Genomic DNA, 27,729 nt, shown 5'->3' on the forward strand with positions numbered 1-27,729 from the left:
ATTATATAAAATGATTTAAAATCCCTGAAAGAACTTAAAAGAGGAATTAAAAATGAATAGCTGGAAAGTAACAATTATATCGAGCAAAAAACCTGAAAAGAAATAATAGTGAAATAGAATACAAGTAAAAAGGGAACAAATTGAACAAAAAATAAAAATAAAAAAGTTGAGAGATTGCAAGTCAAGCTACTTCACGACGTTTCGATTGTTAGTATCCACAATCGTCTTCGGGTGATGACTGGACTGATTCCTCCGAGAGATGAGTATTTATGGGTCAATCGAGTACTTTCACTTATCCCCGCTTTCCTTTTTCCGCTTCACTGGTTTAGTGACCGTTTGGCCATTTTTCGCTTGATTATGGGTTTCCATATGTTGCATATCTCTAGGCTAGCTTGGCTGAATTTCCTCCTAAACCAATGTTTCTCTATGTGTATTATCTCATCTTGGCATCGCTCAATGTTATGTTGATGGGTCCAAATATAATCTGCTATTCCTGATTTGCTGGTTTCCCTTCGCTGTGTGTGTTTCTTGTGCTCGAAAATGCGAACATTCAGTGGCCTCTTAGTTTCACCAATATAGGATTTTCAGCACTCGCAGGGTTTACGGTAAATGCAATTCTTGGAATCGCAGTCCGCGTTTGGTGGCTTGATTTTCGTGATGCTGTTACGGATAGTGTTTCCGGATCTGAAACAGTTTCTAATGTTGTACTTGGAAAGTCTGTTCTACCATCGCTTTGGAGTAGCCATTCCGTTGAAGATCATTTTTGATGATGTCTAGTTCCTTCTCGAGACCTTTCTTCATATTAAAGAGCCCGAAAGCACGGTCTAATAGAGTCTTTTAATTCTTCTTTTTTAGTTCTTTCAAGGATTTCAAATCATTCTATATATTATCAGACAATGGAAGTCTGAACTAATGATATTCATCATGAAAAATTGTCAATCACCTTCAAATACGATAAATTCAACTGTTTCTTCGCATGAAATCAAATCACTTTATGATTTGATGATTAGTAAAAGAAAATCGCTAGTTCATTAACAAGTCGAAAGAACTAAAATCGTGTATTTTATTTATCTCTGAAACAAATTTGCAACAATAGTATATCAGCACATCTGCGATAAAAAATGTATTTAGTTGTCTCACTACGCACTGTGGTATATACAATATACATTCTCCAGGATTATCTCTAAAAATCGTTGTTTTTTTAATCGAACATATTGAAAATCTCTTTTCTGCATCTCTTTCAACTAGACATGATGGATCTTCGACAACATTGAGGATGCTCATAAGATATCAACTGAAGTGAGATCATATGATCTGAGAAACTTTTGAAATATTCATGACTTTTTCAGTTTCACTGTTGAGCTACAAAACTACTTAATTTGAACTTTCGACCGTCCGTCAATTTATTCGATTTCATTGACACCTGGGTAGGTACTGTCACTCACCAAAACACCCGCATGTGGAATCTCTGACTGAGAGATAACAGCAAAGCGTGAAAGCAATTCCATAAGTAAAAACAGCTATTTTTTTATTGCAGCTATGCTTTCAAGCGTGTTTGACTCCCGATAACTAATCAGTAGTTCGTCATTTGTTGTTATGCTCAAGGTAACGCGATATCTCACTGCAATATAATGAAGGCATATGAATGTTACCGAGGAAGACAGTTGGAATCGCCAAACCGTATTTCTACATCATTTTCAGATTTAGTTTTTTCTTTTCTGATTTTATTCACATTCACATGAAGATTCAATAACTTTTTAGTATTCCGTAAAAAATCTTATACTTCCTACCTTCGAAAAGAGGGAAAATAAATAAAAACTGTTTACACAAAAATTTTTTCTATCCCAAACTCCGAAGAACATCTTGAGATTGAAATTTTTCGTTGTTAGTTGAAATTCATATCAATAATCTCATATACTATGTTGTGTATGGCGTTCATATGTACGATATCTCTTTCAATTTCATCTCGAATATTTGTAGTAGTTGTTTTGGATGATTTTTTTTTAAATTTATGTCTGAAACTTCTCTGCATGTTCTACTTATATTTGTTACAAGTTTGTTGATGTATTTGATTTGTGGCAGTTTCACACTTTCTAAAGAATGATGATGATTTTTCCCAGAAACTAATTTCTCCTGTAGAAATATTTCCTTTTCAATAAATTATAACTGAATACGAGAGTGGCAAGAAACTAACTATGCAGACTATACAGATATTCCTGATATATTGAATAGCTAAAATAGACCATTTCTATTCATTGTATGAACAACACATTAAAAAGCAAAGCAGGAAATAGAAACTCAAACAAGAAAAGGTAACTAAGAAAGGTTCGAAAGAAAATAAAAATAAATACATGAAAATTCAAAATTTAGGAAAACAGAACATTTATCCAAACATATTTTTGTCAAATGGGGTTAAAGAAGAGTAATGTGGTGCATTCACGAATTTTTATTATTTTTTTATCATATGTTTGGATATTTGATGAATAAATAAATGAAATTTATTTCTACAAACAGATCTTGATTTTTCACAGTAATTCATGTATATAATGTGGAGTAGAAATAAATGCGAAAAGGATCCCTTAAGCAAGCTTGTGTGGGGCTAAACAAATAAATTAAGGCACTATAATAATATAAAATGGTGAAATTTCAAGATATAAACATTTTTCTAAAGCTAATAACAATTCGCTTACATATTCACAAGTCAGAACACAATTATTAATTGAAACGTAAAAATATGTAAGAAAAGAAAATAAAACATAATCTAATAGGAATACAGAGATGTATATCCCTAGTAATGCAGCACAATATAGAATAGGAAGGGTTTATAATGTAATGTAATGTTATAATAATTAATAACACTTTTCATACATACACAATTAAAATCACAACTATTAATATAAAGATGAGAACGTATAAGAGAAAAGGATATTTTTTGGGAAAGATATATAGTATTAATACAGATAAGTATATAATTTTAATAATGATGCACGAAATTTTTGGAAAATCTTATATGAAATATATATTGTTCTGCTAAGCATTTAGATTGATTATATCATGTATGGTTTGTCTTGGAATTATTAATGTAAATCTCTTCAATTTTCTTCTAAATACATATGGAACAGTGATAGTAGTGAAATATGCAGGAATAGTCAAATTAATGAAAATTCTTGCATGCCCAAAATACTGATGAAATTAAATCAAAGTTATCAAAGAAAATTATGATTTTAATACATTTGAGTGGATTAAAAAATACTTTCTCATGGGATAAGAAAATTAGCACAAAGTTAGTGAAAAAAAAACATATCATTTGGAAGATATATCGGTAGAATGTCCATGTTGTTAAATTGTTACAGTACAATTCAAAAGATAGCTTGTAAAGCAAATCACAGAACTAGTCGATTTTCGGATTTACTACTCCATCTTGATACAAACAAAGGGATGAGGGAATCTTCCAAAGATGGAGTAGTAGGAAGCCATAAACTTTCTTTTCCAAAAATTATTCACTCCTAAAAATACAACCCCTTCAATTCAAATAGTCGATTTTCATTTATGAAAGAACTTCCTGACGATAAAAAGACACGAATAATAATAGGTGAGAACTTTCAATTCCCTGCTATATTAGGTTTATTCTGTAGTGAGATTAATTCACTATATCTACTATTAGTAGTTCTGCCTTTGAAACCTTCAACATTATCTAATCTGTTCAGTTATACTTTCAACCCTAAGCAACCTTGAAAAAATAATAGCACCGAATAATGTCACGAGAAAGAACTAGCCATTGCACATGTTAGTGTGTAGACCCCTGGTTTGTTATCTTTGTCAAATTTTGACTTGTCATATGTCTACCCAAGGAGTTACCAGTTTTTCATGGTATGTTAATGTTTTCTTTTGTTAGTGGTCTTTTTATTTTCTTGGTGATTTTCCTGTATAATGGGCTGAAGAATTTCGGGCCTGAGAAAGAGAACGCCTTTTTTTGTTTGAAATTGGGTTTATTCATCAGTGTAATATCCATCAAACATTCCAGAGCTACTCTATCATTTCAATACCACTTTTGTAGAACGAGTTATCTTTTGCCTCAAAATAGGCCTCAGCTTCAGCTATTTCCACGAAATTTCTTACCATTGAGCATTTTTGGAGGTCTGCGTACAGCCAGTAGTCGCTGGGAGGCAAATATGTCGAATACAGTGGATTTAGGAGCAATTCGAAGTTCAATTCATGTAGTTTTGATATTGTTTTGATTGACCTGTGCGCGGTGCGATGTTTTGATTGAACAACATTTTTTGCTTTGCCATATGCGGTCTTTACTTTGCAATTTCGGACTTCATACTCTCCAATAACACTATATAATATTCACTGTTGATGGTATTTCCCTTCTCAAGATGGTCGATGAATATTACACCAAGGACATCCCAAAATACCAAAGCCATAACCTTTTCAGTCAACTGTTGTGCTTTCGAGCGCTTTGGACGAACGAACGAACTCAGATGACCATCGTTCTGATACCGATGTCATATATCGACGTATGAATTTTGGTTAGTTATTTTTAAACATGGCCAAACACTGCTCAGAATCATCAAGACGTTCTTGTTTTCATCGGTGTTTCTACGACTACGTTTGAAGTCAGCAAACCAACGTTTAATTGTTGTTTCTGATGGAATATAGTCCTTATAACAGTTTTCAAGCCATTGCTTCGCTTGAACGGTATTTTTTACCATCAAGAAGCAGTGTAAAATTAAAACACGAAATTGTTTTCGATCCATTGTTTCGAAAATAACAAAAGTAATGTCACTCTCAATAACTCACAAACTTATGAGTAGTATATCATGAAATTTCAGCAGCTTTCTTTTGAAGGTTAGTACAAACTGAAAAAGCGGTGAGTGCAATAAAACTACCGCCATCTATGTGTTAGGCCCGAGTATGAAATATGTAAGTATTTCGTAGGTGTTATTCTCAATGTGGTTTAATTTTAGGGATGTTAAGCAAGGATGTGATGCATCATGTTTGGATTGAAGTTATTTTTTATTTAAATTTGTTTTATCAAATTCAATTTCTTTTTGAAATTCTTTGTTGACATCGGAATATTGATGAGTCTGTGGATCATGCTATGATTAACTGCTAATTAATGTTTATGAGAGTGATTAGAATGGTAATTGATAGTTGTGTTTGTATAGGTTGTTGTTGATTTTTGTAATTGCGTGGTCTTAAAAGTTTATCGAATTATGGGTTTCTAGTTCTGTGGTATTTTTTTGTTTTCGTGAATAGAATTATACCTATAACAATAGATGAATTTTTGGAAAATTAAATATCGAATTCGTTAGATAATGAAGTCAAAAATCAAAAGTGACAACTGACTATCTGTCTTTCTCTCTGTCTCTCTCTGCAGCTTCAACTCCAAACAGTAGTTTGGTCATTCGAAAAAATTTCAAAACTAGTGGTGGATAAAAAATGTTTTCTATAAGCAGAAAAGGCTGGAGAATAGAAAATATTCAATGAATTCCTTGAAACACGATGTTTTGGTTTTTTTTGGACCTCAGAACTTCGCCATATATTCAACCGTAATAACAAGAAAAATTTGAGAATGTAGAACAGAAAATATGGAAAATGCCTATTTCTTGAAGAGGAATGAATTTTTCAAGAAGCCATAGGATTGAGATTGTAGTTCGATATGTATTTTTACATTCTGCTCTAGAACTATTTCAGAACTTTTTGAAGTTTCAACTCAGAATTTCACCACACGTTCAACCTCAACAAAACCCTTCGTATGTACTTTGTTCGAAGGTGATTGGCAATGTTTCATGATGAATTCCATTAGTTCGGACTTCCATTGTCTGATAGTATATAAAATGATTCGAAGTCCCTGAAAGAACTAATAAAAAAGAGTAGCTGAAAATAACAATTATATTGAGCAAAAAAAACCTGAAATGAAATAACAGTGAAATAAAATACAAGTAAAAATAGAAAAATTGAACAAAAATTAAAAATAGAAAGTTAAGAGATTCCAAATCAAGTTACTTCACGACGTTTCGATTGTTAGTATCCACAATCGTCTTCGGGTGATGATTGGACTGATTCCTCCGAGAGATGACTATTTATGGGTCATCATTCGAGTACTTTTACTTATCTCCGCTTTCCTTTTTCCGCTTCACCGGTTCAGTGGGAGATGACGGTTTGGCAGGAGTTGGCCATTTTTCGCTTGATTATGGGTTTACATATGTTGCGTATCTCTATGCTTGCTTGGCTGAATACAATGTTTGACAACATGTATGCGGCTTCTTTGAAATTCCTCCTGAGCCAACGTTCCTTCCTGTGTATGATCTCAGCTTGGGATCACTAAATGTTATGTTGATGGGTCCAAACATGCTCTGCTATTCCTGATTTGCTGGTTTCCCCTCGCTGTGTGTGTTTCTTGAGCTCGGCAATGCGAACATTTAGTGGCCTCTTAGTTTTACCGATATTGGATTTTCCGAGACTCATGAATAGTCATCTCTCGGATGAATTAGTCCAGTCATTACCCGAAGACGATTGTGGATACTAACAATCGAAACGTCGTGAAGTAACTTGGCTTGATATCTCTTAACTTTCTATTTAAATTTTTGTTCAATTGTTTTATATTTACTTGTATTTTATTTCACTGTTATTTCATTTCACTGTTATTTCATTTCAGTGGTTTTTTGCTTAATATAATTGTTATTTTCAGCTATTCTTTTTAATTCTTCTTTTTTTATTATTCGTTCTTAAACAATGGAAGTCCGAACTAATGAAATTCATCAGAAACAATTAAGTTAAAATTCAACTACCCTTGAACGCTTCCAATACCTCAAGAATTGCACGTCACACAACCATAACCCAGATACACCTTCATCGTTATTTTCGTGAACAACCTCAATCAGCCATAAATGTTAAGGATACCCACCAATCCTTTGGATTTATCGACCGGTAGACCTTTGAGATGAAGTTATTTCTATCATTTGTCGCCAAACTGAAACAGTGTTATGCAAGTTAGTCATCTCGTTTGGATCGTTTATGGAAATAGTTGTGCGAATAGGTGTCCTTTTATGGAGTACGCTGTGAATAATGCCGAACAGAAGATGATCTAGGCCTCGTTGTAAAACAATTTGTGCTGAATAGAGTAGAAGGCCTTAATTGGTAACTGGAGCCATTACGATTGATGATTAACTATCTCTAGTCGACAAATTAAGTCTGCGATCGGTTTTTCCTTGAACTCGAGAATATGTAACAGTATAATGGACTTGTCTCATAACCTAGTGCACAAGTAGAGTAATATAAACATTAACAAACTTCACTTAGATTACAAAGAGGTGAATTAAGAAAGTGGAATTGATTTGTAGAATTCAAATATAATTTTTTAAATTCACATATAGTGCTTGTATACAGTTTCTTCCTATCAACTTTTGAACGACCTCGTATATGGCAATGAAATTTGGTGGGCTCAAATTGGAAACAAGCAGCTACATTCTTATGAAAAAATTATTATTATTCTCACCTGAGAACAAGTTTAACGATGAGATTGGAACCTTTGGTGTGAAAATTGAATAACTTTTTTCGAGATCAATTGCCCTAACACCGAACTGATATTTTTGCACTCGACGCGCGTTTCGCCAACAAAGTTAGCATCCACAGGAGAAGAAAATTGATTATATATATATATATATATATATATATATATATATATATATATATATATATATATATATATATATATATATATATATATATATATGAATAGAAAAATACTTTCTGATCATTCCCATATTGATATACATATATATATTATATATGTATATCGTTAATATTTATATCTCTGTATATATATATATATATATATATATATATATATATATATATATATATATATATATATATATATATATATATATATAAAAATAAATAGATAAGTACTCTTTGATCATTTCCATATTGATTTCAATTTAAGAGCCACCGGTATACAGCTGTTTCAGCCTATTGGGTATATATATATATATATATATATATATATATATATATATATATATATATATATATATATATATATATATATATATATATATATATATATATATATATATATATATATATACCTGCCTGGTACCGTTAGTACCAGGCAGGTGGTCCTCGACTGGAGACAAAATGTGAAGAACCAGAAGAACACTTGGTTTTTCCACCAATGCCGAAAATGTATAAAAATAAAATATTCTATTAGGGGTTTGTTTGAAGGTGGTTATCAATCGAAGACGATTGTGGATATTAACAATCAAAACATCGTGTAGTAATTTAGTTTGAAATCTTTTGATTTTTGTTTTTCATTTCTTGTTAATAGTTTTTTCAATTTTCATCTCGTGTTAATAGTTCAATTTTTTGTTATTGCTTGTATTTTTATTTCATTATAATTTTAATTTTTTTTGCTTGATATGATTGTTATTTTTCAGCTAATCTGAATAGAAACTCTTTCATTCGAATGGACCCCTCTCATAACGAAAAGTCTGTTCATTTATTTATTCACTCATATTTCTTACTCATATCCTCCATTCCAAATGTTCTGTTGACTTCAAATATCACCTAAGAAAAAAATATAGAGGTATGAGATCCGGAGATCACGGTGGTCATTGTGTACTCCTCCTGTGATCTATATTTCGTCCAAAAAAGTTTGTGTCGGAACACTCCAGCCATTTCATAGAAATGGGCAGGTATGTCGTCCTAGCGAAATATGATTTTACGATTTTCAAACACTTCCCGTTTGTTCAAAACAATTTCACTTATTTGTGGTTCAATTTCAGTTCCTGAAAGGTTTCTGTGAAGATCTTTGTGAAATTTCCTCTGATAGAATTAACGTTATCGTCAGTACCAGGCAGGTGGTCCTCGACTGGAGACAAAATGTGAAGAACCAGAAAAGCACTTGGATTTTCCACCAATTCCGAAAATGTATAAAAATAAAATGTTCTATTAGGGGTTTGTTTGAAGGTGTTATCAATCGAAGATGATTGTGGATATTAACAATCAAAACATCGTGTAGTAATTTAGTTTGAAATCTTTTGATTTTTGTTTTTCATTTCTTGTTAATAGTTTTTTCAATTTTCATCTCGTGTTAATAGTTCAATTTTTTTGTTATTGCTTGTATTTTTATTTCATTATAATTTTAATTTTTTTTTGCTTGATATGATTGTTATTTTTCAGCTAATCTTTTTAATTTTTCACAGATTCTTTCAGGGATTTCAAATCATTGTATGTCATATCAGACAATGGAAGTCCAAACTAATGAAATTCTATTAGGGCTTGTACCAATATTTTTTTGTCTGAAATAGGTACCGATAACTTTTTAATTTTCTTCTCGTTCGTTGCGTTCTTTCAGAATTATTGTTGGAAGTGAGAAGTGCTATTTGCGGTATTTGAGTATGTGAATAAGATTTAAGTGTACAATTCAACGGTTTCGACATGTCCAATACATTCAAAAACAATTATCCAACCAAAAAGTGAAGTCCAATCAAAAACATGTTTGGAATACTGTTCTACAACTATTTAACTACAACTTTCTTTTTTTATCGTAACGTAATGTAAGCCTGGAAATTGTATATTTTTCAGCAAGTTACTGGTAAAAACACAGTTTGTTTATAAAATTGAGTGACACTTTTACAGGAGATTTTCTTCTTTGTTCTGGGCAGTGGTAAAAAACTAAATTAGAAATTAATGTTATCCACTTGATTTGAATAGACAATTCTATAATATTATGCAAAATCCACCTCGAGAATTTTGTTCATTGGAATTGCCAATATAATTTTTTTTATTTTGTCAACAGATAATGAAACATACAGTATTGAAGAGACGATATTATTCAGAACATGATTTCAAAAAAAACTTATCTGAATAGTACAGACAAGTTTTTTAAAATATCAACTTATATGACTGTGCTAAACATCCTATACTTTTTCTTTTATCTCGTTTCTTAAGCTCGAATAGGAAACACATATTTATAGAAATTACCATCGAATCGAATAATTGTTGATAAACAGCCTTTTGTAAAGATCGAAGGAAATGACTGAATAAAGTTCATCAAACTCCCGGGACAACTCCGCGCCAGGTGAACCTCGCCGGCGACGAGGAATGTCCTCATTTATAAATTATTGCATTCTTCGAATACGAGCGTATTATTCTTTTGTTTTATTTGGAAAACCTTGTCTGGGATGCAAGCTCATTTACCTTCAGACAAATATTGCTGCAAATAGTGTAGCGCCAATGTTGATAGTTCGTTAAACTGAAAAAAGTATACGCTATAAACGTACAGGGTGTACCATATACCAGTGGTTGGGAAGAGACAAAAGGTGGATTGGCAGATACTCCTGCTGAAAGTTCATAACGTATTCAAGTTAAATTTTATTGTGATATTTCCACAGAATGGTTTACAAAACTGCAACACGTTGAAAAAACGGGTAAAGGTCCTTATGAGACCATGGTCTGATCAACATGAAAGCTCGCACAGTGACTTGTGGCGCTCTCTATTGTCAGGTGACACAGGTCACATGGTGCGAAACACAAAGGTGCGCATGCGCTAATTTAATTTCCGTTTCCGCTCATTTATTGTTGTTCTTCGTGAAAGAAGTGTTTGTAAACATAAATTGCTTCAAATATTACGATGTCATTGTTTGAAAATGATTATGATCCAGAATGGAAGTCAGCGGAAGTGAGAAGAGCCGTTTCTCGTGTATCAGTTCGTGCTGAGCAGGTAAATTGGCATGAGACTGAACTTATTGCCATGACACAAGAAACTGCCATTACTTGGGAAGTAAGTGGAAACACACTCCATGGTTCATATAAAGGCAGGAACCATCGCGTTTTTATGAATTTTTTCATAGATAGAAAATATTGTGGACAATTTAGATGCCCACGAAAGGAAAAAACTTTCTCACGTACTGGTTAGTTTAAGTTAGGTTAGGTCAGGTTTCTAATGCTTTTATAGCCATTTCCATTAATTTGTTATCAAAAATTTAGAATAAAATTGACGTTTTCGCGCCTCCAGGACAATTTATTTATGACTTATCATCATCATCATCATGTCTACTGTGATGATTTGATCTTGTTCCGACTATGGTCTCATAAGGAACTCTTACCAAAAAATATATGTTGAAATATATTTTTCCGTTAACCAGCTGTCACCCCCTTACTAACGATAACTCTTAAAAGTTGGAATTTGTGCGAGCTAAGGACTATCAAGGTCTTACCTTTAAACGTGTCATTCCTAACACCTGTTTTACAATTTACTAACCCATTAAATGGACATGTGATGAACGAGTTACCAATTTTCACATGTTCTTTCATTTTTTGAGGGAGGTTCTTTCCGTTTGGCCAATATAGAGTCCTGGTTAAAAACCACAAGTCACCTTATATATACTTCCGATCTGTTCGACAATGAATTTTAGTCTTCTCTGTTTTTAATACATTTGCTCATATCATTATTTGTTCCCTAAGCCAAATCCAAGTTTATCTTTTTCAAAAAAAGAGTGATGTTATTGGTGGGTTCACTAAAGTATACCAATATCCTATGACGCCTAATATTATTTCTTGAACTGGAATAGAGCTGGTGCATGGCTTGATGGCTTTTGTAAAAAAAATTCAATTTACTGAATGATCGCATATAATTGAACTCCTTCACTCTGTTAATGTTTAATAATGTAGAAATTAGTGATTCGTTTATAACATATCCATTTAATGTAATATTGGTCACTAAGTAAGTAGAAAGTCAGTCAGAAAGTCAGTAAGTAGAAAGTGCTAGCTAAGGACTAACGAGGTCTTACCTTTCAACGTGTGATTCCTAACACTAGTTGGACGATAGCAAGTAAAAATAGATCGTTCAGCCTGCAGCTGGAACCACGGCTTGAACCACGTCGAACCGCCTGGCTACCGACCGACCATATGAAATATATAATTATGTAGATATTAGTCAGTATGAAAACGCCTGAAGAAACAATCGTGCCTTTTCACGTGTCTTTTCAATTCTCTCTATACTCTTAGTGTTTATTGAATACAGCGAGAACTGAAGAGAGATATGATTTGAACTTTGAGAAACTGTGTAAAATGGAAAAACCATCTCCAGCAAGTATTTCCAGAAATCAACTCAGTTGTATGTATAGGATGAGTCAAGGTTGAAAAAGTGCATAAAACCCCATGGTGTGCAACACTTCTGTGGTGATCTAAAGCAAAACAATTGATTTACTTTGTGTGGAATCGACAACTTTGTGAGGGGTGTTTGAATAATAAAGGTTCAAAACCAAAAACTGTAAATGAAAAATCTTCGTATTCTAAAAACACTTCATTGTGTGATTTTCACTAGACAGTTTTACAAAAACGTAACACGTGTTTCGCCATATAATGGCTTCCTCGGGCGTGTCTAAGCGTGATCAAGACACTAAGGTACTTACTCAATCATAATTACCTAGAGCATCTACTCAACGTTTATATACTGTTGTGAATCATGCCGTGAAGAAAATAACGTCGGCCGCCACTGGTAGCCATAAACCAATTGTGACGTATCTAAGAGCGAGCGAATATACGATGTTCGCTGTAGCGAGAATAATGTTACCGGCTTCGATGCAATTTCGAGGAATATTCCAGCGCCTTCGATTACCAAATATAAACAAACGCTATCCACTCGCCTATCGAGACATTTTTTTTACAAAAAACGCATCAACCAAATTGGTTATTAGCGATACAGTTCAGTTTACATTTTTAATTATGATTTGAATTGACTTCAGAAAAGACAATAATTTATCAAATGCATAATTAGGGCCTTGTGTATTCTTCAAAGATAATGGTATTCCATAATCATTCCTCTGCTGGTTAAAGAGCGGACGGATCAGCGGACGGATGCTTCACATCATCTCCTTACGTGGCACGCTTCGCATGTTGGTTAATTCTTGTTTTGAAGCTCGTAAATACTCGTAAGTTAGACGTATGTGGCCTAACCGTAAACGGGTTAGGATTACTTGGCCCCTTCGATGTATAGGTAATGTAGTCCATAGATTCACGAAACTTTTCACTTCTCTTAGCTTTGATGTTAAATTTCGCCAACGGTTTTGCCATGCGACTAGCATGGTCTCTAATTGAATTATGCATGTTACCTGTCATCGTCTTGGTTATAATTTCAGAAATTGCATTGTGGATACATTTTTCCCAAGCTTTTTAGTCGACTATTTCCAGAGCACTGTATAGGTATTTCTTTACTTCACACAACTTGAAGGTCTTATTATTCCTTGCGATGAATTCTTTAATTTGAACCCAAACCAACTCTATTGGATTCAATTCACAATGATAAGGCGGCAACCGAAGAACCGACATTCCTTTAGTCTTCGCCATCTCATCGGTGACATACCTGACGAATTTTGACTTATGACGTTTACCCAAGTTGAGGAGCTCCGCTTTTAACATGGTCGATTCAAAAGGAATAGCTTTCATTTGAAACCACCCAGTAATATCTGCTTTCTTCCAACATGATGTCGGCAGCTTCTCGGCTCGTCTACTGTGGTAACTTGTGTTATCCATTTCTATTACGGATCCCTGCGGAAGTTTTACAAGTATGTTTTTAAACCATTCTTCGAATACTGTGGCATCCATTTCTCGATGATAACCCCATTTTTCTTCGATTGAAACACCATCAATCCATCTTTCACGAATCCTTCACTGCTGCCTATGTGAGTGATGATGAGAAGACGACCTTTTCCAACTGGAATTTTCAAACTAGTGGACCAACCTTCCATAAAGGCTTGCCTTCCACTTTTGATTTTCTGATCTTGCCAAACCTTCGAGACGGTATGACCCTCATTGACCCATGTTTCTTCCAAATAAAAAATAGATTTACCTAGTGCTTTGGCTTTCTTCATTTGAATTAAATAGTCATAATCGAGTTCTTCTAATATCAGGAATAAACTGTCATCACAAATAACTGACAAAACTTTATTTCTTGATGGGTGCGATGTGTTTGTTGACAGTATAATTCAAAGGAATATCTATTCATACCGCCTTCAAAAAAACCATGTTTCATCAATCCCCTACAGCAGTATATATATATATATATATATATATATATATATATATATATATATATATATATATATATATATATATATATATATATATATATATATATATATATATACTGCTGTAGTCTCTCTCATTTCTGAACAGACAATAACTGTCGGTATTATTCTTTCAGTGACCTGTATATTCCTTTGGTTTCGGGAGGTTCAGAAACTCAGCAATGGTAGAGGACATTTTCCCAAACATGTTTATACCAACTGGGTCGGCACTGCATTTATAATTTGAGTATTTCAGAAAAAAACGTTAATGATTGATAACAGAAGGGCGTGATGCAACGTATTTATTAAAATAGTCAATGTTTTTTCCAACAATGCAAAATATACGACCTATTTTCGTTTTTGTATTTGGAATTTGGACAATCAATAATTTATCCATTAATTTAATGTCTTCTATTAATAAATGCCACAGCTCTTCACCCTGGCAGGCTCCATATACTCCGAAAATAGTAGCGCCTCATTTATGAACCTCTGGACTTATTGAAACTTTAGAAATTTTGACTTTTTGGGCCTATAACTTTCATCTCCTTGAAATATTTGCTTGTATTAACACCATTTTCAACGAGCGCACTCGACTTTATCATTGAAAAGTTACTCCACAAAGTTGACGAGTTCCATATTTTTTATTTCTCTTCTAGATAGGCTAAGCAGATGGTTTCGCTGAAATTTCCTTCAATGTTTTTAAGTCTACACCATCTCAGAAAATTAGAATATTGATGTCGTACTGCTGAGCCGATTGTTTTGATAACAAGATAACAATTCAATTGAAGCTCTTTTTGCAGCCTCTTCAATATCGTCAGGAACACACAATTCCTCACTATTGTTCTTCATTATGCAAGACAATAAACACCAGCAAGAACTTTGAATGTGACTTTAAATAAAACGCGTGAGCTGTAAACAATACTATTTGTTGGTAACCAGGTGATTCAACGTCACCTGACACGGCCACTTCACAGCAAATATGATAACATGACAATAGTTAACTGACAAGAGATGCCAAAATGTGTTTTTATGGAAATATTAAATTTATCTATTTTACTATGAAAACAGGACAGTTGTACAAAAAACTTTGTGAGATATTTGCGTTGAAAGTAAGTTTTATTTTGTTCGTGAAATTGCTCAACTCACTACTCTCGTTTTGCAAACTTTTTCACTCACAAAATGAAAGCTACTTTTAACAATCATATCATAAATAGCTATTTTTTAACTAAGAGTATGCGACAATTTTTGAAGAGTCAAATAAAAACGCTGATATATCCGAAAATACGTAATACTTAGAGTGGCAAATGAATAATTACTAAACATTTCTATAGAGACAACGTTGTCTCATTTCTGACAACACTTTTGTTCGTTAACGAAGCAAAAGTTGCATTGAAAATTGCGCGGCAATCTACCCAGTCGTGTTTTTTCCCATCCGTTTCAGTTGTCCCAGTCTCAGGCGTACGGCTATAAATATCGATACCTTCACGCAAGGCATACTGTTTGGCTCGTGTTGTTTACAGAGATGTAATTAGCCATCATACAACGTCTTCCGAAAGTACCTTTTTTATACATAATCTGTCGATGTTCAAGTGTAATATTCAAGTGAAAATAAATTCATATTTCAGAATTTTATCATGACCAAATCCTCCGAAAAAAGTTCATCAAATAACTAATCACCTTATAGGTCAGTTCTCTTTGCAGTTTATTATTTCTGAGAAAGACAACGTAAACTTGGATGCTTCAATGGATTGCGCTACTAACAAGGCAAATGAATGGTTTGCAACAAACAAATTGAAATTGAATAGTAATAAAACACAAATAATGCAAATATCAGCAAATAACCAATCAACTGTTAATCAAGAAACAAAAAGCGTAAAACTGCTTGGATTAGTGCTGGACCACAGACTAAACTGGCAGACACATATTGATCAATCATTTAAAAAACTGTCTAGTTCCCTATTTATTTTACGACAATTGAAAACAATAACTAATTTTACAACTTTTAACACCACGTATTTTTCACTGTTTCACTCGCACATTAGCTATGGCATTACTCTATCATGTGATAACAATTTTTAAAATGCAGAAGAAGGCAATAAGGGTACTTGCCAAAATTGGTTTTAGAGATCACTGTCAAGAGTTTTCTAAAAAATTAAAAATTATGCCTTTACGGTGTTTGTTTTTATTTCACACTTTAATTGAAATTCATAGAAGTCAGTCGGTGTTGCCGAGAAATTCGGATGTACACAGGCACAACACTCGCAAAGCTCACCTTATCCGAAGCAGCCGTTTTCGACTAAATATTTCACAGTCGAACTCACTGAACTATGAGCTTTTTAACACATTGCCATCAAATGTAAAGAAAATGGGTATTAATGCCTTTAAAAAATATTTAAAAAAGTATCTCCTGAAATATTGTTTTTACACTATTGAGGGTTACATAGCGCATTGCCGAGCCAACCGCATTGCCGCATCTCTGCTGTTATAGTTTAATGACATATTGTAACTCAATTCTTAAATTCCTGTTTTTACTGTATTTGCTGTCAAATTTTATGTAAAAATATTTTTATTGGACTTTCTTTTTTGACGTGCTATAAACAAACATATTGTGAAGTAGTTAAATAAAATCTATCTATCTATAATCTTCTTTATATAATAACAATTTGAATCATATGACCTTCTATCTACTTAATGAATATTAATTTCACCTGAATTTAGGTATGAACCAACTGAAAATGATGGAGGAAAACACTAAATGGGCATGTAATGAACTGATTACCAATTTCCACGTTGGAAAACAGATTCAGAAAATGGAAAGAATTTAATTCTTGGGAACAAAGTTTTTGGCTTTCTACTACTCCATCTTGATACAGAAAAATGTGGGAATCTTTCAAAGACAGGAAGGAAGTAATCAATTTTAAAAGAAGTAACTTTAAACATAGATGTGTAGATCATGCAAAAAAATAACTTTCAGACACAAACTGAAAGAAAAAGCCTTCATGAAATAGCTATTCTCATGTAAACATTCAATCACACGAAAGAAAAATTCTTTCGAAACAAATACTTTTATATGAACACTGAATTATACAGAAAACACTTTTCTCTACTCAGTTTATATTCCAAACATTCGAATGATCTACACGTCTATATATAAAGTTACTTTTTTCAAAATTGATTTCTTTCTTCCTTTCTTTGGAAGATTCACACATTTTTCTGTATCAAGATGAAGTAGTAAAAGCTAAAAACTTTCTTTCCCAAAAATTAGTCACTCCTAAAAAAATATAACCCTTTCAAATTAATTTAATTATATTTGATCATTCATCAAATTTTCAGAATTCTCTGAAACAAATTCTGTGAAACATGTTTTTTCTCACTCATCAGTAGACAGTTGTTCTGAAAATCTTGAGAAGAAAACTGGATTAGATAATTTAGGAAACACTTGCTACATGAATAGCATTTTACAAGTGTTGTTCATGACGAAGAATTTCAAGAACGAGGTTTTAACGATGAACGAGAACAAGAATGTTTCCTACTTATTCACTAAACTCTGACAATTGTTCATGGAGTTGCAGTTTCGTAAGAATACAGCGATTTCCTGGAGTCTTTGAAGTCCTCCAGATACTCGTTAGGACAAAAAGGGGATTGCTCCGAAGTCTTGGAGTTCTCATTGAATACTCTTCGTGAGCAAAAAATAGCAGAATCAATACTCCTGACTGCTCTGGATTGAATGATTCCGTACAGTCTATCTCGTCTAGTGTTTGTAGATGTTTTGCTGGAAAAATCCCAACTTGTTTACTTTGTAGTAAATGTTCAAGAATTAGCAAAAACGAATGTGATTTTCTGGAATTTCTTCTAGCTTTTCCTAATATAACATAACCAGTCAGTGCAAAGCATTTGTTGAATCATCTGAAAATGGAACTTTTAACGGGTGATGATCAACTGTATTGCCAAACATGTGCCAAACTAACTGACTATTATAAAAAAACAAGTATAGCTGAGGCACCAGGCAATCTAACTGATGATCTTCAAACATGACTCAACCTCTGACGGAAGTAAGAAACTCTTTCGAAGGTTCGAAATAGATGAACACTTCAATCTAGCAGACCACTATTATAATCTTCATGCAGTCATTGTTCACTGTGGTTCTGGCGTTGAATCTGGTCATTATTACGCCTTGGTCAAAGACGAAACGGACTGGTTTAAGTTTGACGATAGTCGTGTCACTAAGTGTTCTGGCGATGTCTTGAATTTATTGTAGCCTCTGAAGACACCCTACATTTTGTTTTATGAAAGAGAGGACATTGGCAAATCAAGATCTTTAGATGATGTGGTGCAGCAGGTTTTTCCGGGATTTCCTGCAGCTGAAAAAGCAAATGCGCCACTGGAATCAATGATGTCGCCTCGGAGCGCCAATTAATTTTTTTTGTTTTATGATTTCATGATTTGTATTTCAAATGAATTAACGAAACGTACAGAAATAAACCATTCACCAGAGTTATTCCACTTCAAAAATTGATAAAAAAACTTGGATGAACCCACCAATAGCATCGCTCGTTTTTTGAAAACGATAGACAGACTTATACAAACAATAAAGACAAAATTTAGGTGTCAGATACATCGGGAGTATATGGGTTGACTTGTGGTTCTTGCCTAAAACATTATATTGGCCAAACATGGAAAAACTTTTCCCAAAGAAAAAAAGTAGATTTGAAACCATATATAAAAGAGTTTGCTGATGGATACCTGGAATAAAAAATAGCAAAATACACAGTTCAAACTCAAAGAAATCAAAACAGAGGTAGGACCGTGGGATCATGTATCTCTGACGAGAAGCAAACAAGTGATTGTGACTCGCCTCAGAATAGGACATACCAGGCTCACCCATGAATACCTGATATCTCGAGGAGTAAAACATCATAACGGAATGTCCGATGTTCCAAATAGAAAGAAACAACTACAATATACCTCAAGATTTGAAAGAAGCTCTAGGACGATATCAAGTGAAGAATATGATTTGCTTTTTAACTTCTTTGAATCTCATTATGAAATTGTAACTACTACCTAGTGATTTGTAACAGACATAGGTTAGGTTAGGTTAGGCATTGCTCCATACTTTACCATATTGAATACAACAAGAACAAAATTCGAAAGATTCATTTCTCAAATGTTTCTTTACAGTAGGATCTGGTAAAAGCATGTCAGAAAAAATCTACTCAGCTGGCTGATATCACGGTAGACATTAAATTATATCTGGCATTTATGGAAGATCCCGTAAAGAGATAAATCTTGCAGATGTTTTGTGTTCGTATAACAGCAAGTTCTTGCTGAAATTGATCGAGGAGATCACGTACAGACCACAATTGAGGTATTACTCCTATCACTGCAGGAAAGATCCAATTCAAACAGCAGTGTACCTGTGACTAGAATAATTTTGTTGTGGATCGACTAATATTGTTATCGTTGAGAAGCTGGCCAAGTGCCAATAGGTGTAAGCCACTATGAACCCTCGCGGGTTGAAGTTAATAAATCTTGTCTGGTTTCAGCATATACACCTCTCCATAGATACGTCTGACCAGTATTAGTCCTAACTATGCCTATGGTCCTGATGAAGTGCCCGTCATCGTACTCAAAAAGTCCGCAAATGAACTCGCACCAGTATTTTACACAGTTTTCAACCTGTCTTACAAGAACGGGGTTTTTCCTTCTTGTTGGAAGATTACTCTAGTTCAGCCTATTCCTAAAAAAGGCAAGAAAAATCTTCCAAATAACTGTAGAGCAGTTGCTTTGCTATTAGTGATATCAAAAATCATAGGGAAAGCTGTAAACCACCCTATCTTTGAATATTTGGAAGGCTTCAATATTTTGAACGATCATCAATATGGCTTTCAAAAACAAAGATCAACAGGCGACTCTCTATCGTATATCACCCATATTGGGGATAACGCAAACGAGAAACATGGAGAGTCAAGAGCTGTTGCGCTTGATATTTCTGAGACTGTTGACTGTGTGTGGCATTAGGGTTTGCTGGCCAAACTTCGATGGTGTTGTGGTGTTCCCCAGGGATCCATATTGTCTCCAACCCTCTTTGCATTGTGTATCAACGATTCATTGGAAAAAACGAAGAATCCCTTATATTGCTTTGCTGACGACAGCACACTGCGGATGCACATCTTCACCGGCAGCAGAAGGTTGCATATTTTAATGAGGATCTAGAAGTTATTTCGAATTGGGGTGAAACTAACCAGGATCAATTCAATGCCACAAAAACACAGACATCAGTTTTTTCCAAAAAAGATAAATGTCTCCGAACCGGTTATAGTGATGTCAGGTGAGACAATTCCGCCTTCTGCTTCGATGAGTTTGTTGGGGTTTATAATGGATATCAATATGTCTTGGCACAATCATGTCGCTGGAATTACAAAGGCTGCTTCTCAAAAGCTATAAACACTGTTTCGAACCTGAAAACTGTACAAACCCGAGCAACTTTTGATGCTTTATACAGTTCAGATCAGACATTCTTTGGAGTATTGTTCACATGTATGGAGCTCCGCCACTAAGCATACCCTAAAGTTGCTGGATTCCATCCAGAAAAGAGTCATCCGCCGGATTGGAGACGCGAACATCACTCGCAACCTTGATACTCTGGAACATCGAAGAAAGGTTGGATATTTTCTATACGTAGTTTTATAAGAAGTGTTCAAGTGACTTGGCACATTTGTTTCCACCAAGAGCAATACATATCAGAAATATGCGACGGACTGTTGCTGCTCATTGTTTCGAGGTTCAACTCAGTATACCTCGATCTCCACTGTTCAAGAACTCTCCTATTTGGAGAACTGTGTTTATGTGGAATAGTCTTCCTGAGAACGTTTTTCCAGATGGATTCAATCTTTAGCGATTCAAATACAATGTGAATCACTACCTTCACACAAGCACCGTTTTTAGAGCGCCTTGAAGTTTTTTCGGTAGTGCTTGTGTTTTGTTTAAAAAAAATATAGATTTTTTCTGGATGTTGTTTTCACGTCAATCTAGCGTCTAGTGTCACTGACAGATATTTAACCCCTCCCGAAAAATGTATGCTTTCAACTTATTGATACGTGAATTTGAATCGAATGTGAAGTAAATTGAAATAATTCTTTCACGAATTCAACGCTAACTGTTATTTCCACCAGACACTCACATCTGTGTAAAACGGAACTATTGGATAAAAATACTTCGGATTCTGATACTCCCACCTTATGGATAATACTAAAAAAGTTACGCAACGTTTGAAAAGTAATATTTCTCTTCTATTTTTAAAATCGTTTCAAAAATATATTATTTATCTTCCAAGCCGTTCTATGACGAAATTTGTGACGAAGCTCGCATTTTTGGCAACGGCCCACAACACCAACTTGTTTTTCAGCTGAATGAGCAAAAATGAATATTAGCCAATTCGTCGGACAAATTGAAATTGTGTTTGGGAATTGGAATTCTCAATTAAATACTGCTTTCCCATCAATTACTGTGAACAACGAAGTTATTATATTATTTTCAGTGTACTTCAATGATTTTGCGTGGATTACTTTCATGATCTCATTAAAAACAGAAATACATTGCTTCCTTCTATACTCGTATTGATAAAATAAAATTGAATATATAGGCTAAAGTACTACCTACAATAATTGAATTTTTGTACATGATGCCCATTTGGCAAAACACTTAAAAAAGTCTTCGCACCAGAAAATCTACTACAAAACAGTAGACCTAACAATACTCAACATGGCGCTTCTCTCGTGCGATTTCTTCTTAATGTGCTGTGGATTAATTCAAAATATTCCACAGTATAATTGCATAACGGCTTCGTTGTGACAATCAATCGTTAGTTGTCACTTTGCTGAATGTATAATTGATTTAATTAATTTTTCAAATCAAAACGATCTTGTTCTTATATCAGATGAAGATTTTGACGTCAGTTAGGGTTTCAACATGAAACTGTCAGTATTCATGACGAGTTGACAGAATTGATATTTTGAGAAAATTTAAATCAAACGCTGCGATTAAATTGACTTCGGATACTTGTTCAGAAAAAATATAACTATTCCCTTGGTTTTCTTGAGAATAAGTTGCGAATTCAAAAAGAGGACAATAAATGGAAAGAAGAGCAACTTCATAATGAACATTCCACGGTATTATCATCAACTGGACAATGATTTTTGTCAGTTATCAAAACTTCTGTCAAAATGACTCAAAATGTTTATAAGGCACTGCTGAAACTGTTCAGTACCTATAAAAGCGCCGAGTACTGCACCCCAGTGGACTTCGTGGAGGAGCAACTGAAAAACGGACTGAATATTGACGAAGACCTCTTCATCCAACTGGTACAACATGAAGCATTCTTGGCTGAAATATCAGAGCAATTCATATTCCTCAACAAACCAATGGAATGCAACAGAACTAACCTGATCGTTCTAATATATTTCATTATTTTCCTCCTGGATGAAACAAACTTCCAAAATATATTGCACCATTCGATGCACCGGTGGAAGAACCTCCTTTGTTTCCTCTCCTCGGAGGAGCAATATGGCTACATCACAAAAACAGCCAGTAGCTATTTCGATAATGACCATGTCCTGAAGAACATCATCCATCCTCTGTTGAACAAAGCCCAAGTGCTGAAGTTGCTAGCGGAGTATTTGGAGGACCAAAAACGGTGCAAATTTCCTACAAGGCAGCTAACCCAGCCTGTCGAGTTTAAATTTCAACTGAAGGTTAGAAATTCTCCACCCCCACCCTCAAATACACCCATGGAGCCACTGGGACTGCCTCCGCGAAAGGCGATTCCTAGGACGAATTACATTCCTGACCTGCGAGTTCTGCAAAGTATAAGGAAGGATCATCACAGGAACCTTGTGAGGGCAAAGAATCTCTTAGCGGAGGCTATGAAGATGGGGGAATGTCTCACCCGAGCAAAAAAATACGTGAAGACCCCCATATCAAAGTTACCTACAATCAAGGCTAGGCGAGTGCCACCTACATTGAAGAAAGTAGTTGAAACGAAGGGTAATCTCACAACAACGCTTAGAGAAGCGGCTTTCTTGATGAAGGAGCACGAAACCGAAATTCATAGTATCGAGGAAATTATAAAAGGGGGTTTTAGCGAGCAGAGAATTCAAGAACTCGAAATAGAAGATCGAATACGATCAGAGAGGAGAGCGATAGAGGATATACAGAAGAAACACTTACTGGGACTGTTGACGTTTGAAGAGGCAATTCTGGCTAAGAAAAAACTGGTTGAAGTGAATAAGTTGAGAAGTATGGAGGTGAAAGCTACCAAGCAGGAATTGGCAGATAAATTGGACAAGTGGAGGCAAGAGGAGCAGAACAAAATAAAAGCTCAGGTTTGGTAGATATTTGATACTGCCTGGCTTGCACACTCACGGTATCTGAATCAACAATTATTCATTTCACTGGAAAGTCAGAAATCAGTCAAAATTGGAAGCATTCTAACTGAAAATTTCCGTTCTTTCAAGTCACTTTGACTTATAATCTTGCTGATCCACCTGTCCGTGATTCCAATATCAACATATGATATGAAAAATAGGAACACCCTTCTTGATCCCCTTATCCTTCATATATTCTCTTGGGTTAACTTTTTATTCTATCATTTGGGGTGCATTCCTTGCCATATATTTTTTATGTATCCTTTTGCTCAGAAAGTTCTATCCAAATGCTTCAATCTTCGTTTCAGTGTCTTCCTCACTTAGCATTCTAGCATACTTCCAATTCAAATACTTTGTGTTTTTGTGTTCAAGTTTTTGGGATACTACTGCTGTTAGTGTTCAAATTGTTTGTTGCTTCCATGCCTTGGATTTGAATGACATAGATATTGTTGTGCATGTCATTATTGAGCACATTTTGGAGAAAGCTTTTTCAGTAGTTCAGACTTTCATTGTCTAATATGATATAAATTGATTCAAAATCCCTGAAAGAATCTGTAAAAACTTAAAGAAAGCTGAAAAGTGACAATTGTATTAAACAAAAACAATGAAATTGCAATGAAGTGAAATACAAGCAACAACCAAAGAATCAAAATGTTGAACTATTAACACGAGATGAAAATTAAAAAATTATCAACAAGGAATGAAAATTAAACATTAAAAAAAGATTTAAAAATCCAAAACAAGTTACTTCACGACGTTTCGATTGTTGGTATCCACAATCGTCTTCGGGTGATAACTGGGCTTATTCCTCAGAGATCTGACTATTCATAGGTCATTGAAGTGCTTTCACCTATCACCTTTTCCCTCTCTCCGCTTTATCGGTTTTAGCGGAAGCTGACTGTTTGGCGGGAGTTGGTTGTGTTCCGCCTAGTTGAAGGTTACCATTTGTTGCGTATCTCTACGTTAGCTTGGCTAAATGCGTTGATGGACAACATATATGCGGCTTCTTTGAATTTTCTCTTGAACCAGTGTTCCTCCTTGTGGATGATTTCAGCTTAAGCATACTGGATGTTATGTTGATGAGTCCAAATATACCCTGTTATGCCTGATTTGCTAGTTTCTCCTTGCTGTATGTGTTTCTTGTGCTCAGCAATGCAAACTTTCAACGGCCTCTTAGTTTCACCGATGAACGATTCTCCGCACTCGCAGGGTACCTGGTAAATGCACTTTTTGGAATCGCGGTCCGCGTTTGGTGGCCTGGTTTTCGCGGGGCTGCTACAGATAGTGTTTCCAGATCTAAAACAGGTTCTGATGTTATACTTGGACCCAATCCTTCTTATCCTTTCCGACAATCCTCTGATGTAGGGAAGTACAAGTACTGGTTGTGGCGGCTTCTCTTTCTTGTGGAGCTCTTGCTGTGTTGTAGCTAAAGCCTGTTCCACCATCACTTTGGAGTAATCATTCCATTGAAGATCATTTTTGATAATGCCTAGTTACTTTTCGAGACCTTCCTTTGTATTACAGAGCCCGAAAGCACGATTAAGTAGAGTCTTGACTTACGTTGTTGATATGCTTCAGGAAGGTGTCTAATTCTGCATTCACATGGTTCCATATTATGAAGGTGTCGTCTACGTATCTCAAGCAGACTCGGGGCTTCTTGTGGGCTTCTTCAATGGCCAGAGTTTCAAACCACTTCATATATATATTGGCTATAATCGGTGAAAGTAGCGATTCCATTGGCAGTCCCTCATCTTGCGTAAAAAATTTGTCCTTCAGCTGGAAGTAGCAGTTTCGTAAATAGCATCTTAGTGATTTCATAATTACTTGTATCGTACTTGTCAACCACCTTCAAACAAACGTTGGAGAACGCTCTTATTGTTTTTCCAAATTTTTATGAGAGTTCTTCATTTATACTTTTTTCAAAAAGATGCCATAACGCTGCATATGTCAGGTGTCAATGTCAAAGATCTTGACTAGTACTGTCATCAAGATGATGTTCATCATCTCTAGCTTCATCAAAAAATATGGGCATTATCACTTTAACTTGGGGAAAATTTCCAATATTTCTTAAAGCTACCCCAACCTAATATTTAGATATCTCTAAGTAATTCTTAAGAAACCATATGAAACTAAATACATGGACTCTTTCGGTTCTAATGTGAGATTATAAAACACTCTAGTTTGAATAGACACCCAGTCCACTGAATGGTCCTAACACGATATTGAAATGAATATGTTTTGCAAAAGGAGTAAAAGAGCCTGATATATTTCCTCAATTTGCAAACATAAATTATTGTTGACCATCATCTATATGAGTATGATTGTCTGAACTGCCTTAGGTGGAGCGTTGCCAAAAATCCAAAGTAGATGCCAAAGAAGCTGAGACCAAACTCCTAGAACAGAAGCAGACTGAAGTAAGGCTGCAGCAATACGAAACCAAAGAGCTTCTGAAAAAAGTCGAGATGGAGAAAGCCAAGGAACTTGCCAGAAAAGTGGAGCTAATCCAAGAGATCAAAACCCTCCATGAGATAACTACCAAGATGAACGAATCCAAGAAAGAATTCGATCCCACGGAAAGTCCGAATCTAGGTTTGATGTGTGAAATGTCTATCGCAGAGCTTAACGAGAGACTGTTCATTACAAAAATGGTCATGAAACAAAAGCTCGAACAAAAGAGAAAGAGCATACTGACTAAAAAGGACGATAAACGCGAAATGGTGAACAACGTTAAGAATTTTATTGCTCAAGCAAGAAAAATGCCAAAACCAGTATCCAGGCCGATTTTGATGACGACTGCAGAACAGAGTGCTGACTTGGTCGAGCTTAGAAAACGTTTGGAGGAGAAGAGAAATTTGAGAATACAAACTTGATAGAAATTGATTTGTATTTTAGAGTTTTCAGACAAATCCATTTGAATAAAATATTTTTATACTGGAACAGTTTTCTTTTATCCAAATCAAAATAATCGTGATGAGAAAATGAGGGGTAATAAATGAAAACTAGTAACCCTAACTCATCTAAACTTTTCTTGATTTAAATTTTCAAGTTATGTTATAAGGTTAAGTTACTTCATAAGGTGTCTCGCAGAAAATTCATAAAACGTGAATGACGCCAAACTCCAATATTGAGATACATGATTTTATTAGACTTCAATTTTTACTGTATATTATTGATCAAATAAATATAACTATATTATTTCATAAAAAAGTTGGCAATACATATTATAATTTATCCAAAATCTTCATTTTTTGAATAGAGTAAATTAAAATTCAGAATAATATAGAAAGTTCTATTCGGTTTTCTTTGTAGAATTAAGAAAGGAAATGTCATATGCAATCAGTTTTTACCCAGTAAGTGAGCAGAGTTCTTGCGGATTCTTTTGAAAAAAATAATAATCAATCATTTATTCATAATATTATTGCGCACATTCAATAAAATTCAAAATTTTCATAACTAGTACTTAGTACTAAGTTCTCCGAGGATAGTGAGAGGTCGAGTACGTCAGACGTGACTTCTGTTCATACATCATCAGATTCTACTTTGTCTGGAATATTTGTTGAAAACTGGAATTCAAAAAACAATATTGAGCAAAGATCTATTCACTTCATTTAGAAACCTCCAAATGTATATCTTGGAATCCCAAGGGACTCTTTATTTATTCTAGAACTTTTGTCTCAAAAATGGCAGTTACCCAGAATTTATATATATATACATTACTTGGAAGAAAATTGAATTGAATTGGTCCTATGAAATTTTGGCGGACGATTTTTGTTTATCTGCTGCTTCCGTATGTAAATCCATAAAAAGAACACTTCCAAAATTAGCAGTTTGTTTGAAAACATTCATTCCATGGAAAGCTATAGAGGAGGTTAGGGAAAATCTGCTTATACCTTTTATACATTGCATCGTTATAATAACGTACAGTGCATTATTGATTGTTTTGAGACATCAATTCAGAAACCAAGTGACCCAGGTCTCTACTAAAGCTGTCTTCTAATGAACACATAATGGTCCTTAACTTTTAAATTGTTTTAAAAACAAAAGAATTCAAAAATACATAACACGTGGTGTTTTCAAACCAGCAAATGAAACAAAATCCGACGATGGCAGCGATTCATAATCTCCAACTACAGGCCCGGTTGCCACCTAAATAAAGCATTTCTCCTAATATTTCTATATGTTATCCAATGGAACAGATTGATGTTATATTCTATTCAGGGGTAATA

The 27,729-nt window shown here is 34.4% G+C and overlaps 2 protein-coding genes across 4 annotated transcripts in view; both read left to right on the forward strand.

Moving 5' to 3' along the window:
• Positions 1-27,729, forward strand: part of Zasp52 (Z band alternatively spliced PDZ-motif protein 52) — a 134,922-nt gene that overhangs the window by 42,076 nt on the left and 65,117 nt on the right. The gene's annotated exons all lie outside the window — the stretch shown is intronic.
• LOC111503439 (cilia- and flagella-associated protein 99) lies at positions 21,981-26,440 on the forward strand. The gene is made up of 2 exons (XM_023157736.2): positions 21,981-23,461; positions 25,843-26,440. The coding sequence occupies exons 1-2, from the start codon at positions 22,304-22,306 to the stop codon at positions 26,371-26,373; spliced, it is 1,689 nt and encodes a 562-aa protein (XP_023013504.2). The 5' UTR covers positions 21,981-22,303; the 3' UTR covers positions 26,374-26,440.

This window comes from Leptinotarsa decemlineata, unplaced genomic scaffold (genome assembly GCF_025532065.1).
Source record: "Leptinotarsa decemlineata unplaced genomic scaffold, Ldec_3_MD MMD2_tig00000882_RagTag_RagTag, whole genome shotgun sequence".
Taxonomy (NCBI): domain Eukaryota; kingdom Metazoa; phylum Arthropoda; class Insecta; order Coleoptera; family Chrysomelidae; genus Leptinotarsa; species Leptinotarsa decemlineata.

Excerpts from the sequence above, each read along its gene's own strand:
- LOC111503439 (XM_023157736.2), top strand. The coding sequence starts at position 22,304 with ATGACTCAAAATGTTTATAAGGCACTGCTGAAACTGTTCAGTACCTAT. Across the intron at positions 23,462-25,842 it reads AGAACAAAATAAAAGCTCAG|GTGGAGCGTTGCCAAAAATC; the intron begins GTTTGGTAGATA and ends GAACTGCCTTAG.